Raw genomic sequence first — 15,518 nt, 5'->3', positions numbered from 1 at the left:
TGCCTTTTCCAGATCTGCAAAACCTAAGTACAGATCCTTGTCATATTCCCAATTTCTCAGCTATTTTGTTAAAGTGAAAATCTGATCCTGACAGCCTCTATTTCTCCTGAACTCAGCTTGTTCTTCTCCAAGTTTTCCTCCCGCAGTCTTACTCATCTTCCTTTCAAGTATGCTTGCTAAAATCTTACCTGAAACTTCGTAGAGAATTTCCTCTGTAATTCTCACATTCAGCATTATTCCTTTTTTATAGATGTGTACTGTGAGAACTCTACTCAAAACAACCGGAATTCGATCTTCTGACCAGGCTCTCTGAATTATTATTATTCAGTGTAGCCAGCCAGCCACTGCAAAACATTTATATAAACCTCCATACTTAAGGATTCGTTATATGAGCTTATAATCAAAACTATGCTGTTATGCGTTCATATAAGATTTGCGTTTAGAATGAAATTAAAGTAATTTATTCAAATTTAGTTACTGTTTTCTTTACTTACATTCTACCGGTTACACTTGGCGTTAAATTACTTACACAACTATCAAATTAACAAGCACGGAGAATTGTTCTTTCTGAGTATTCCTATTACGCTGTCAATTGCACTGCTCAACATAAGGTGCATTGCTCAACATAAAGTGTCACTTTTATGAGATTTAAAAAATCAGCAGTAGCAGGATTGAAAACCTTCTATGCACGTCTTTCAGATTTTCCTATAAAATCTCATCAAAAAGAATCCATGTCCACAATGCGATTAGAATCCGTGGCTTCTTGGTTGAAAATCGGATACGCGAACTAATCGGCAAAAGATATCGGAAAGCAATGAATTAAAATTAAATTTAATCTGAAGCGATGGACGAGATATTTCTCATAGCAATAAACGATCTGGAACTGGCCATTTTTAAACACAACAGTAATCTTTAATATATTGTTTGACTTGCATAAAAATTAAAAACTATTTCCTTAAGCCTAACTCTATACCCATATGTAAATTGTAAATCAGATGAGGGCAGAATCAGACATTCTCAGAATGGTAAATGTTCAACACTTGCTTTTGCTCTACGCGGATGCGTTGGGATGATAAGAATTGTGGTGGAAGTAATTAGGCTATGAGAAGAGTGTATTATTCATATTAAATGGACGTGTTCTTATAACAGGTGCTTGAGAATGTAATTTTCATCTTGTATATACACTGAAATAAGTACTGCAAGTATATTTCAGAGTGACCTAAATGTGCACATCTCAATGGTAAGTGGACTCTTCTATGGTCATCATTATTCCTTTCACTATTCTTTGCATATACTATTATCAGATTATCAGATTATCAGATATTTCATCGTTGATTCCCTAAGACCCCACTAAAAGGGATAACTCGTGTGAAGCATATCTACAACACTGGTTTACCGTTCACCACTCAAGACAATGAAATTTTTTTTCATTGATCGTTCCCTCCACTGTTGTGCTTTGTAACAGCCCCTCTCATTTATGTACTTCGTGAAGAATTCATTCCTAACAAATCTAATGATACAGGGTGACCCACAAGTCAAGGGTGACCCACAAAGCGTCACATAAATGCCGTTCATCTTCGTCTTCACAAAGATGGATCCTTTCTACGGCATGTTCCATAGAGAGCTGTTAATATTTCTGCATGAATGTTCCTTAGAATATTTGAAAAAAAAAATACAATGAAAATTTAATAATTTTTATTAAAATGTAATCATTAAATATCTAATAATAATAATAATAATAATAATAATAATAATAATGTCTCAGTATATCTCAGTATAAGTTACATACAATAATAATATTTACAGTATTTACAATAAGGATTATATAGATTTTTTTTTTTTTTTTTTATGTCTCAGATGAATTGCATACATAGTTGCTGTAGTAATTATATGTATATAATATTTATAACGCATTACAAGTGTGTATAGCAGATACTTGCAAGTTAGTAATTTTCTTCCTCGAAGCTTAGCAGAGCTTATCTGAGGAAGATAATAGATGACAGAGGGTGGTGGTTTCATGGTTGTGTTCCTATAGTGGTCACAAGCCAGGTGTTGATTTTACTGTTTGTTGGTACGTGCTTGAAAGACTTCGACTGCTATTACAGTTTAACTTTTTTTTTTTTTTTGTGCAAATAGGGTTGGATTTAGACATGGTGTGTTTGTTTCTTTGTGTTCTTATAGTGGTGGTTTTTTGAGAGGGGGGTTGTCGTGGTTTGTGTGTGTGTGTATGTGTGGTGGGGGAGAGAGAAACAGGAATTGCTCTAATTTTCATTCTCGCTATAATATTTATATAGTGCCTATTTCAGCTCTCTGTATGTTCCTAGGTTTCTGTTGTCGAACGGCAGTTTGTTTATCATGTCAGGTACGTAGAAGTTTCGGGTGACTTTGCCGTCGTGACTGTTGTACTTATATGTTATGTAGTTTGTTGACTGTGGTCTTGTTATTTGATATGTTGTTCTGGTTACTCTATATGTTGGGCTGTAGTAGTGTTTTAACATGACTGTGTAGTGGCGTAAGTGTTTCACCTTAAATATTTTGTGTTTTGTCCATGCTTCCTGCATAAGAGTGGGTTGTTCCCAGAATATCAGTTTTATCATTTTATCTTGCAACCATTGTAGCCTGTTAAGTCTGTAGTCTGCGCAGAATGCGTATGATGTGATTGCATATCTTAAAATGTTTTCACATAATGCTTTATAGATTAGTATTTTTATGTGGGTTGGGGCAATGTCTTTTAATCTGTATAGTTTGCTTGCTATTATCCTAAGCTTGGTATGTAGGTAGTTTGTATGGCTATTCCAACTTTGATCTGCATCGAAGTGAAGTCCAAGGTAGCGTGTTGTTTTCACCTGTGTGATGGTTGTGATTTTAGGTTCTGCATTTTGTGTATAGGAGGATGAATGTTTGATAGTGAGATATTTAGTTTCTATTGGCAGGGTTTGGGGATTTTTGAATATCATTAGCTTTGTTTTTCCAGGGTTTATATATATGCCGTTTTCGGTTAACCAGTTAGTGATTTGATTGATGTCGTGTTGCATATTTTTGTAAGATTTTTGCAGTGTTGTGAATGGATACTATGGCAGTGTCGTCTGCATACTGGAAGATTTTACTTTTTAGGGGGAGTTGGCTTATGTCGTGTGTGTATATGTTAAATAGAATGGGAGATAGGACAGCTCCTTGCGGTACTCCACAGGTTACATGCACCTCTTTGCTGTGTGCTGATCCTATACGTGTAATGTGCTTTCTGTTTTTCGTGTATGCTTTAAACCACTGGAGTAGACGACCTCCAATTCCGATATGGGTAAGTTTCGTTAACAAGGTTTTATGTGTTAGTGTGTCAAATGCTTTTATTAGGTCAATGAATACCACTAATGTTATTTTGTTTTTATCCAATGCAGCGTTTATTAGATCTGTGAAATTCCAGGAGTGTTGCTGTTCCATTATTTTTTTGAAAGCCATATTGTGTTTTGGGTATGATTTGAAATTTTTCAGCGTATGTGGAGAGTTTTTGATGTACAATGCGCTCCATGATTTGCTTGATTACAGGCAGCGTGGCGATAGGTCTGTAACTACTTATTATGTTTCTTTTTCCATGGCTTGTGTATGGGTGTGATCAATGCAGTCTTCAGTGTTTCAGGTATGTGTCCGGTTTCGAAGATTTTATTTAACAGTTTTTGTATAACTGGAAGTAGGTCGGTTGAGTGTTTCTTGATGTCTTTTGGTCTGATTCTGTCTATCCCCGGTCCTCTGTTAGGATTAATTTGTTGAATTGCCAGTGATAGTTCTTCTTTTGTTACTGTGGGGAACCACATCGACTGGGTTGCTCGTGACCTAGTGGAGAATGATCGTATGTGTGAGGAAAGGTTGTTTCTTGTAGCTTTTGGACAGAGTTCACGAAGTGCTGATTAAAGTTGTTTGCCAACTGTTTAAGGGATTTGGCGTCGCTGGTAAAGCTGTGTTTTATTGTTTCTATGGCAGTGGTTCTGTGTATATTGTCCAGCATTTCATTAATCAGGTTCCAGGTTTCCTTTATGTCATTCTGTGCTGTTATTAATTTGTTGCTGTAATAGTTTCTTTTTGCCGTTCGAATCTGGGTTGTTAGGAGATTCCGTTTTCTTTTGTATCCAGCTTTTAAAGCGATATTCTTCGGTGACTTCTTAAGTTGTTTCCATAGGGCATCTTTTCTTTGTATGTCTGTTAGTATGTTGTCTGATACCCATGGATTTTGTTTCGTTTGGGGGCGTATTTTTATTTTTGTTAATGCTTTGTTGTATATTTTGTTAAATGCAAGTTTAAGATTATTATATACAGCTTCAGCAGAGTCTAAAGATGCTATCTGCATCCAGTCTGTTTTTCTGATTTCATCGTTCACTATTGCTTCGTTTACAATGCTATGATACTGTTTTGTAGTTTCAGTGATTTTTATGGGTTCTGGTTCAGTGTGTAACTGCAATGCTGTGAAATAATGGTCTGCTAGTTTGCATGTTGTGACGGCTGCTGTGTGGCTGTTTGGAGGGGCCCTTATATTTATATGATCAATGCAGGTTGAGGTTGTTGTGTTTCCGACTATCTCTTTTCGTGTATACGACTGTATGGATGGGGTTATGTTATATGCCGATAATAGGTCTAGGTATTGTTCTGTGTTGTTATTTATGTTCCTAATGTTTATATTCATGTCTCCTATTATTATCAAGTATTTTGAGGTGCCTACTTTCGTGGCTGAAAGCCATCTGTTTAGTGCTTCTAGGAATTTTGTGGTGCTTAAGTTGGGTGGTCTGTATATTGCTTTTAATATCAGGGAGTTTTCTTGTTTTGATGTTTTTAATTTCGATGCATATGTTTTCTGCGTATTCTAATTTATAGTTTATTTCTGTTACTTCTAGTTTATGTTTGGTAAATATTATTATACCACAGCCTCGTTTTGTTTGTCTGCAGTGTTTGTGTTGTTGGAAGTGTGGCATTTGGTAGGAGGATGCCTCTTCGTTTGTCGTAGATACTTCAGTCAGTATTAAAATGTCTATTTCGTCTATATCTTCCTTCAAATAAGCTTGCAGGGTCAGCCAGTATTTTTGAATGCTTCTGATGTTGATGTGGAGAATAGATAGTCCTTTTTTTGAGGATTGTCAGTTGTTTCCATTCTGATATTGATTTCAGAATGTGGCAATTAATATGTTCCGGAGTGATTACGTCTGCTTGATGGTGTGCATTCATGTTGGTTGGGGTGCTGGTCCTTCTTTACTAGTTGTCAATATTCCTTTCAATGTGACAGCCTGTTGAGGTCATCTACGGATTTTATTTCGATTGATTTTGCATCTTGTGTCTTTCTAAGGAATATTTTGCTGTCTCTTATCCATATAAACTGGTAACTGTTTTCTGTTTTTACTTTCCTTGCTTGGTAGAATATTTTCTGATAGTGTGGAGTAAGGTATTCACACAAGTATATTGGGGTGTTGTCGTGGTCTCCTTTCAGATCCTTTATTACTGGATTTTTAATCCTGCTACCTTTTATAAGTGTAGTTTTTGTTAGGCTGTTGGTGAGTCGCACCACGACAGGAGAAGGACGGGTATTATTTTCTCTTTTCCTTTTTTTGTGGTAACCGATGCACTGACTGGATGCCTCTTGGTTCAATGGGGGCGCCGATTTTTTGGCTTAGTTGTATTACAGTGTCTCTTAGAGGTTCCGTAGCTATTTCTGGGAGACCATTTATGAGGAGGTCATTTTTGTGCTGCTGTTGGTTTGAGAGCTCGTACTGTTGTTTTAGAGAGTTTAGTTCTTGCCGTAGGTCCGTTGTCTCTTTAATTAAATTATGCTGTCTTTCAGTTAGCTCTTTGACGCAGTTTTTAATTTCTCTAACGGTCTGTAACATCTTCTTTCGAGTTATTATTAAATTTAATAAATGCCTCGTATTGGTTAAATTTTTCTGTAATTTGTGCGGTATGTTTTTTAAATAGTTCTTCAACAAAGTCGATTAAACAGTCTTTTAGGTTTTGTAATCTATTTTCAAGTAATGCATTTAAAGATTGCTCACCTGGGTTTCCGTTGTTGTTTTCTTTGTTTTTAATTCCCTCTGTTGTTGATAGCTGTTTACTGCCTGCGGTTGTTTTCTGCTTTGGCTGTTTTCCGCCTGTGGTCGAAGGCGACGTTCCTTTGTTATCTCTGCAATGGGGACACTTCCACTCGTCACGATTCTTGTTTGATTTTCGCTGCCAGGTAGTGTCGGACAATCCTGAACATAAAAAATGCATGTTTCTTTGGCTGTTCCTACACGTTACGTGGTTTTCTTCCCCCGTTAGGTCTTCTTGGCATTTGTAGCACTTCATATTTCTTGTTTGACGATCTTGCTGTATTTTCTAATATGGCGTCTTCCTTTGTTCTCTTCTTGACCAACGTATACTTCGAACTTTGAATACTTATATTTTACTTATTACTTAACATATACTTACAGTTTTTACATCTATATGTTCGTCTTAAAGAATGGAGTTCACTGATGTACTTTAAATTTTAATTCACAAGAAAATATCTACTTTGCAACTTAAAATATGGGAACATCGAAATAGCATGCTTGCGACTGCTTGCTGCTAAAGCGCCCTCTCTGTATAATCATTATATAATAATAATAATAATAATAATAATAATCATTAAAATCATCATTTTCGTATAGTTTCCTCGTATTGTCGGTTCCTGCGTCGCTATAATAGCATTCTTCTGCGTGCTATATGGTCCCTTCGAAATGCAGAGAGGGAATGCTCCTTCTGTGGTCGTCCGTACAATCTTCGCTTCTACTCATAGAGTTGTGTGGAGCATTGGATTAGCGTGGCTGACTCTCATTTGTGTTACGAATCAAGCAGGTATGTTATTCTAATCATATCATAAATATTTATTAACAGAAACAGAAAACAAACTGTCTGATGCTTGTGCGTGAAATAAATATTAAACTACGTGATACATATACACTAGTTCACCAATTCCTTAAGAGATCTTACAGATTTTAGTAGATCTGAAAATAATGTTGATTTCTTCAAAGAACAAACTGATTAATATGTACGTCTTGTTACGATAAATATGTTAAAGTCGGGAAAAACAGATACTTTTGTGTCTGTAACAATGCCCCTGTGGCTTAGTGACGTTGACATCCTCTGCGCTAGGCTGTGCATAGGCAGACTTAAGTTCAGTTCAACTCGAAGACTGGAAGAATATATTCTAAGCCTATCGAGTTACCGAGTTAATTGATTTCTTGCACTGACAAGCGGTTCTTTTTTTTCTCTCCCGAAAAATCGTTTTTTATCCCATAAACTCAAGAAACTCATATTGTTTCAGACAGTAACATATCGCGTTAGGGTTAGGTACTAAGAGATGGCAACACTTCTTTATCCGTTTCTTCTCGGTACCGCTTATAGTTAGTGATAGACATGGACTAACTATCTCTGATTGGCTACCGGTGGGGATTGAACTGCCCACTCAATATCCAAAATATTCTGTATGTGTGTGTGTGTGACGGTGTGTGTGTGTGTGTGTGTGTGTACAGTAACAACATATACATTTTTTTTGTTGAGTGGTTTAAATATCTTTATATTTCTAAAGAAATATTCCTTTTTAATAATTATAATAACACTAGGAGGTATAATATAGTAGAAATATGAATGATTTTGAGTTGTAGATTTTTTTGATGGCAAATACACTAGCATTGACATTGTTAAAATTAGATGGAATAACGTTATTATTTAAAATCCTGAATGATGCACTAAATAATATTGGATATAGAAATATTTATTTAATTTATGTTTATTCGGGGCTGATTAGCTGCTTCATATTTATATAAAAACATTGAACCAGAATGTATTCATTTTTAAGACAGGAGTTATGAGCTAATGAGGTGAATCTTTTCACAGAAAAAAATAAATGTAAACTTAAATATAGGTTGTTGAATTTGTCTCTTTTTTATTTCGTCCTAGGTATAGTGAAAAAATTGCTGTCAATGCAATGTTTAGCTGTCCTAAGTCGGTTGACTTTCTGCAGCTACCTTCTTCATGGGCCCATAATTTGGATTCGATATGGTCTCATTAAGGAAAAGTTTGTGCTGAGCGAATATAATTTGGTAGGTATCAAGAGCTAATAAGTTCATTACTAAATAAGCGACACTTGTTCTATTATATTATATTGAGTGAAAAACTAGAGATCATCCCTAGAAATTAAGTAAAAGTGTAGTTAGCAAGTGCATGAGCACCAGATTATTCCTCAGTCAATAAGTAAAATAGATTGTCAGAGTCAGGTAAGAGGGGTTTGTTGACGAATGAATTAAAAAAAAAAAAAACTCCCTTCCGAAAGCTAAGAACAAACTACAGCTTTACATGCTCAGTATACGAAACACTTTTCAAGAATACAGCCAAATGTGGACATAAATTTATTACCAGCATACGAATAAATTATATGCAAAAAACCGTTATAAATGCAAATTAAATTGCAATACGTGTTTGGCAAACGTTATACAATTCCTAAGGACCTAGTTAAGAAATTAATGTACACGGGTTACAGAAAACTACGCGGAGAGACATTTCAGTATGGAATATGTCCACCCCGAACTGCGATGCAGCTCACACAACGTTGTACTATGTTTATCGCAAAGGGATTCAGTTCTTGAGGCGATGTGGTCCACTTTTCCTTGAGCGTAAGAATAAGGCCTTGTTTATTTTCTGGAGTGAATTTCGAGTAGCAATGCGTCTCTCTATTGCCTCCCAAACGTGTTCCACGGGATTGAGTTCTGGGAAGCGTGATAGCCACTCGACTCCATTATTATTCTCGGTCTCCAGAAGTATATCCTCTGCTCGTGTACGATGAGATGTGACACTGTCATTCATTAAAAATAATTCTTCGCCTACAGCACAATGAAACGCTTCGTTTACTATGACTAGTAAACGAAACACGTTTACTAGTCATAGTCCCTTTTTCCAGCACTTGTACCACGGTGCGTCCATTAAGCATCATGCCTCTTCAAACTATGACCCCAGCACCGCCGTATCTCTTCGTTTCAAGAACATTTTCGCGATAGTATGAAGTATCACTTTCACAGAGGAAATCAGAGGAAAATCTAAAACGACTCTCATCTGTAAAGAGTACATTATTCCATTGGTGTATTGTCCAATTTCTATGGATACAACACCAATGAAAACGTGGTCTACGATGAGCTGTAGACCACGGGACAAAGGGACGCAAATTACAGGGCTTCGGTCGTATAGTGGTACTTATCGCAGATTTCTTGCAAAAATTGCAGATATATCTGCGTACTTGTGCTTGAATGGTGTCGACTTGCAAACTGAGCTACAGTAGTGCGTGTATTATGTTTTGCTGTTATAACTAAACATCTGTTTTCATGCTCCGTGGTAGAGCAGGGGCGACCTCTTAGCAAACGTCTGGAACACATTCCATTGGTTTGAAACGCTCTCCAGAGCTGGGTAGAATGCTATGTGAAATTCTAAACTGTACGACAATATCAGTAATTCTGCGGCCTTCTTCAAGCTTTTCATTCACCGTGTGAAATGATCTAGATTAAGTCTTTGAGAATTACAAGATATCCAAGTTTGCAACTTTATTTCTTTACGAAAAGAACACAGTTCACTTAGAAGCCTTTTATCCTGTTGAGTTCTACCACTTGATCCATTTCCTTGCGATTCGAACATTTGAATATTGCTTCTTTTTGCTTACAACAGCTAATTTGCTGTTGTAATCTTCAGAAATTGTGTTCATGCTTTGGTGTTGGATAGGTATTGATGGTTGTGTAGAAGTTAGTGAATTTCCCTCAGTGAGCGTGTGATTATTATAACAATATTTTGATGCCAGTATAATAATAATGATTTTTATAATAATAATAATAAATGATAATTTTTTTCAAGTGATTAGTAACGTACGTACGTACTTATTTACATTATATTCATGTGTACATATCAGCATACAAGTACTTTCACATACGTTATATGCATCTGCATTGTAACCTTATGAACCATGAAACTTATTTACAACTTTAGAATTCTGTAGTAAACACCTATAAAAACATGTAAAAAAACATCTAAAACACATAAAAATAAGACGTCTAGGAGAGAATAAGATATAAGAAACTAGAGGAGAGCTAACTTGGAACGTAAAACAATGTTGAGAGCTGGTAAATTAGAGAACTTTAAGGAAAGCAATGAATAAGAATAAATTGAATGTGGTTGGGCGTAAGTGAAGTTAGATGGGAAGACACAGGAGATTTTGAAAGCGGTGGTTATAGAATTATAATTACACTGAATGTTTAAAAGATTAAACATTCAGTGGAACAAACAATACATAAAAGTTAAACATTTTGATTATATGTTAATACAAAGCAGGTATAGAAACAGTGTAAAAAAGGATATAAACATATCCAGGAGATGATATCGACTCAGACCATAATTTACTTATTATGGAATTAAGAATACGATTTAAGAAAATGAACAAAGATAAATGCAAGAAAAGGTGGAAACTAGAAAAACTAAAAGGAGATGCGGGTAAGAAATTCAGAGAAGAATTGGAGAATAAAATAAGAAACAAAGAAGATATATCTGAAGAGACTATTGATGCTGATGCAAATGGAATCAGCTGAAATACTTGATATATTAAACAGCCGCTGAAGAGATTGGTTTTGTGGAAGGAAAAATAATTAAGAAACATGGATTAAAAATTAAAATGGTAAGAAAAATGGAGGAAGGAATAAGATGGAAAAATGTAAACACAGAAGAGAGAAGAGGAAAATACAAAGTATTAAACAATGAACTGACTGAGAAAAGAAACTGATAAAGCAAGAGAGGAATGGCTACAAGAAGAATGTAAGTAATTGAAGATATAAATAAAAGGAGGCGATGAGATAAAATGTTTGAAAAAGCCAAAGAACTTACAAATATTAAAAAAAGCATAAGAAATCTGACATTAGAAGAAAAGCAAGGAAAAGTAATTTATGATTTGTGGTATTTATAAATAAATACCACAAAATGCAGTGATTTAAAAGATTAAATAGACTTCTTCATAGGCAAAAGCAACCATATTCTGCCATCGAACTACCACTAAAGGCAGCGTGATTTTAAAAATATTAATCATCGTAGCTCCTCCGGACATAGCAACCATCTTATACCATCCAGCTACCATTGAAGGCAGTGAATTAAAAAGATCAATCACGCTTTCTTTTTACAAGAAATAATACAAGAAAATAGAAAATATGAAATGGAAATAAAAAAAAGGTTTTACAAAGGAAAATATTCATTTTAGCAAGAAAAAATTCTTTATTAATGAAATGAATAAAAATTCAAAGAAAAGGATTACTCTTATATTTGGAGTATAAACTTATATGGGTCATAAACGTGGACAATTGGGAAGAAAGAAGTTAAAATATTGAAAGCATTTGATAGGTGGTTATGGAGAAGAATGGAAAAAATAAAGTGGACTGAAAAAATTACCAACGAAGAAGTATTACAAAGAGTTGAAGAAGAAAGGAATTTACTAAAGACCATAAGGCAAAGAAAGCATAACTCGATAGGACATGTATTAAGAGGATACAGACTACGAAAAAGAAGGATAGCAGGGAAAATTGAAGGAAAGCGACCAAGAGGAAGGAGCCGACTAATGATGCTTGATGATATAATGTGCAGAAGAGGATATCAAGAAATGAAGGAAGAAGCAAGAGACAGAGGAGATTGGAGAAGAGAATTTGATACTGTAGGACTTGTCAAGAGACAGAACACTAATGATGATGATGATTAAACATCGGTTCAATTCGCTACAATAATTTTGTAGTACTTTTCTTTTACTTTTCATTGCCTATCAAACAAATGACATATATTTAAATAATATTTAGGCAACAATGCTATAATTTCTTATGTTATACTTTTCACTCTTAATATCTTTATAATTTGCATAATGTGGAATTCATATAACAGAATAATAACAATCACAGTAATCGTTTGAAATATAGTTCAGAGTAGTTCAAAATTACGAAAGATAGATAATATTATTACATGCTGCATTTTATATTTTATTATTTTTTTTTTCCTTTTTTTAAGTTTGACAAAATATTATCATTATATTACAGGCTATTTACATTTAGAGTATTTATATTTATTTAGATTATTTAGATTATACGAGGAAAATGTATAATATTGCACATTCCATGCTGAATTAAGGTCTCACCAGGACTTAAAAGGCCTGGTTGGCTGAGTGGTTAGTGTACCCAGTCTTCAGTCAAAAAGCTAAGGGTTCGAATTTCACCATGGGCATGGATATATGTGATTGTCTGTGAAAATACTAGTGGTGGTAATGGGCAGTAGGTGGCGTTGGTTTAGATGATATGGTTTGCCGTAATTGGTGGATTAAATGATAGAGACGCCCCGAGTTGAAGTGAAGGTGCCCTCCCTCGATGAGTCTTGGGAGGGCACCTACTTCCAAGTAGGTGTCCTCCAAATAAATTTCATTTGAAGACATTTATTAATGCAAATTTGAAATATTTGTACTCAGTTCCATGAGGTTTATCTGAACCCAATTTTCCTTTCAGTTCTACGAATTATCAGGTCATGTGATCCTCACTTATACTGCAGCATTCGTTTGTTATTTACTTGTTGAAGCGCCGTTTGCAAATCTTGAGAGAATGGCGTTCTTTGGAAGAAATCCTACAAAGACATCGACTAAAGGACAAAGAAATCACGCAAATGGGGAAATAAAACAGGAAGATATCAGCATCCAAGTTCTATCGCATTCGACGGTACAGAATGGCGAAACACAGCAATTACCACATCAAAGATCGTTAAAATGAAAATTTTATCCTTTTTTTTATTTAGTATTATTATTTTATTTTTCTCTTTAATAAAAATATTGAAAATAGTTTTATTAACTTAAATACTCAACTGTTACTTATAAACGTATTATGAACTTTAACATTTGAATGTTAAAGGAAATAAACATTGTATCGGTTTTCTGTTGTACCTATCATAATCTATTTGCTTCATCTCATTAGTTATACGAAGGATGGTTTTCCGTGTTTATATTTTACACTATTATTCTGTACATACATGTTTTCAATTGAAAGTCTAGAATAAAAGTGGGCATATTGTAATATTTTAATGAATGTAGACTGACGTATAGATTTATTAAGATTTTTTAAAATATTACTGTATTTTATACCTGTAATGTTCATGGCATATATGAAAATATTAGATTAGTTAAGCATCAAAGAAATTTAGTCATGTCCTTGGAAATAAAGTTTTTAATGTACTAGAGTTTCTTTTAGAAAATATTCAAAAATAATAACATAACTTATTTGATAAAACACGTTGCAATAATTATGGCACCTGTACGAAGGAAAATGGCGGCCAGTAATGATGGTTCGCCATCGTTATCAAAGAACAATAGTATAAAAGAAATGAGTCAGTGTACTAGCTGTGAAATGTACGCTTTACGGAGTGCGGTCGGAGTGTGGATAGAAGATAATAAAGGATTGAATGTGTGTAGAAAATGTAGGGAGAATGAGGAATTGAAGTGTATTTCGGATCGTGAGTGTGATATTTTTGTCAAACTTCAGAATGAAGTTTGACAAAAATATCACACTCACGATCCGAAGGTTCGTGAGTGTCTCATGTACAACGGCAAGGTTGTACATGAGAATTATGAGAGTGGGAATGTAGAAAGTGTGAATGATAGTATAAATGGTTTCTCAGAGAATAAAAAAAATGAGATAGATGCATTGAATGAGATCGCGTTGTTGAATGGTGCGATAGAAATTGCAAAACAGCAGCTAGAGTGCATGAACAAAAGTAGACTAAATGAACCAACCAATAATAAAAGGTATGACAGGAAAAATAGGCGTATGAATGTGAACACGAACAAAATGAAGGATAGAGTGCTGTATGGAGACTCGTTAGTACGAGGTGTGTTAGTAGAGGATTTGACAAAATCGTACCAACCTGGTGCGACCATAAAGAATGTAACTGAGTCTATTAGAGAGCAAAAGGAAAGGGTGAGAGAAATGATTGTTGTGGCAGGTACGAATGATTTGAAAGGAGATAAAATGGAAATGATAGAAGACCTGAATGAATTGTTTGAGGTAGCAAAAGAAAAGAGTGAGAGAGTTAGAATGATTAGTCTTTTGCCACGGTATGACAGTGAAATGTTTAAAAGGAGGGCCATAATTGCGAATGACTTTATGCGTGGGTTATGTATGACGAGTGGTGTGGAATTTGTGGACGTGTGGAGTGAGTTTGATGGGCGAAAGGATCTATATAAGATGGATGGCTTGCATTTGAATGGTTATGGTGTAAGAAGACTTGAGAAAATGTTGCTGAATGTAGTGGATGTGCAAATTCAGGGAAACTAGATTTGTTAAGGGGGAGGGAGTAGATATACAGTCCTTAGGGAGGCAGTTGAATGTAAGAATGAATGTAATATGCTAGAGCAAATAAGGGCAACAAACCAGAGTGGGATAGTTAATATAAGGCATCAAGGTAGGGTTGGGGCTAATGGGGGTCTTAAATTCATGTACACTAATACTAGGAGTATTAGGAACAAGAAGGAAGTGTTTTTGGCCATGGTTGGCACTTCCAGACCACAGGTATTGGTATTAGTGAAACATGGCTGACTGTAGATGATATAGCTAGTGGGATTGAATGTGATGGGTATAGTGTGTTCAGGAATGACAGAGAGAATAAAATGGGGGGAGGAGTATTGTTGATGATAGCTATGAGCTACAGCCAAGGAGAATAGAAGTTGAATTACAGGATAGAGAAAAGAGCACATTTGAGGCCATTTGGTGTGAGATTGTGGCTAGCAGAACTAAATATACAGTTGGGTGCTGCTATAGACCAGGTGATGGAAAAGATGGTGGTGACAATATGCACAAGCAAATAGAAGAAATGAGTGGAAGGAGGGTGATTATTATGGGAGATTTCAACTATGGTCGCATTGATTGGAGTAAGGAGAGGACACACGGGAGGAAGGAATTGGATTTTATGCGGTTATTAAGGGATAACTATCTGCGACAGCATGTAATGGAAAATACTAGGGGTCAGAGAGTGCTTGACCTAGTAATTACATCTGAGGAGGATTTACCTAGAGTCCGAATAATAAATCAAGTAGGGCTTAAATGGATGAATTGGCTGTAACAAATGTGACCACATTGCCACCAATCGGTGAGAGTGATCATAGGGTCTTGACTTGGGAGGTGGCTAAAGGTGTAGAATTTTCAATTAAGACAGGGTACATGTGGAATTATCGGGCTGGAAAGTATGACAAGCTTAGGAGATTGATTGGCTCAGTGCCATGGCATGTACAACTGCAAGGACTAGAAGTTGATAGTGCATGGGAGGTAGTTAAGAAGTGCTTGCATGAAGCAATGGCTGACTGTATACCTAAAGTCCGAATAATAAATCAAGTGTGTGTGTGTGTGTGTGTGTGTGTGTGTGTGTGCGCGCGCGCGAATTTCTTAATCATAGATTTCGTAGCTCCCCAACACAGCAAAAAAAAAACAATA

The 15,518-nt window shown here is 35.4% G+C and overlaps 1 protein-coding gene across 1 annotated transcript in view; it reads left to right on the top strand.

The window, feature by feature from the left end:
* Positions 1-13,131, top strand: part of LOC150094985 (O-acyltransferase like protein-like) — a 56,948-nt gene extending 43,817 nt beyond the window's left edge. Inside the window, exons 13-15 of the mRNA XM_090411167.1 lie at positions 6,660-6,846; positions 7,951-8,093; positions 12,552-13,131. Of these exons, the coding sequence (XP_090267293.1) occupies positions 6,660-6,846; positions 7,951-8,093; positions 12,552-12,809 (588 nt within the window). The 3' untranslated portion in view covers positions 12,810-13,131. The remainder of the gene's footprint in view (positions 1-6,659; positions 6,847-7,950; positions 8,094-12,551) is intronic.
* The last annotated feature ends 2,387 nt before the right edge of the window (positions 13,132-15,518 follow it).

The sequence above is a fragment of the Typopeltis vanoorti genome, chromosome 21, assembly GCF_054136105.1.
Source record: "Typopeltis vanoorti isolate ZY-2024b chromosome 21, IOZ_Tvanoo_1.0, whole genome shotgun sequence".
NCBI lineage: Eukaryota > Metazoa > Arthropoda > Arachnida > Uropygi > Thelyphonidae > Typopeltis > Typopeltis vanoorti.
The sequence above is the reverse complement of the archived record's forward strand: the minus strand, read 5'-3'. Positions and strand labels throughout refer to the sequence as shown.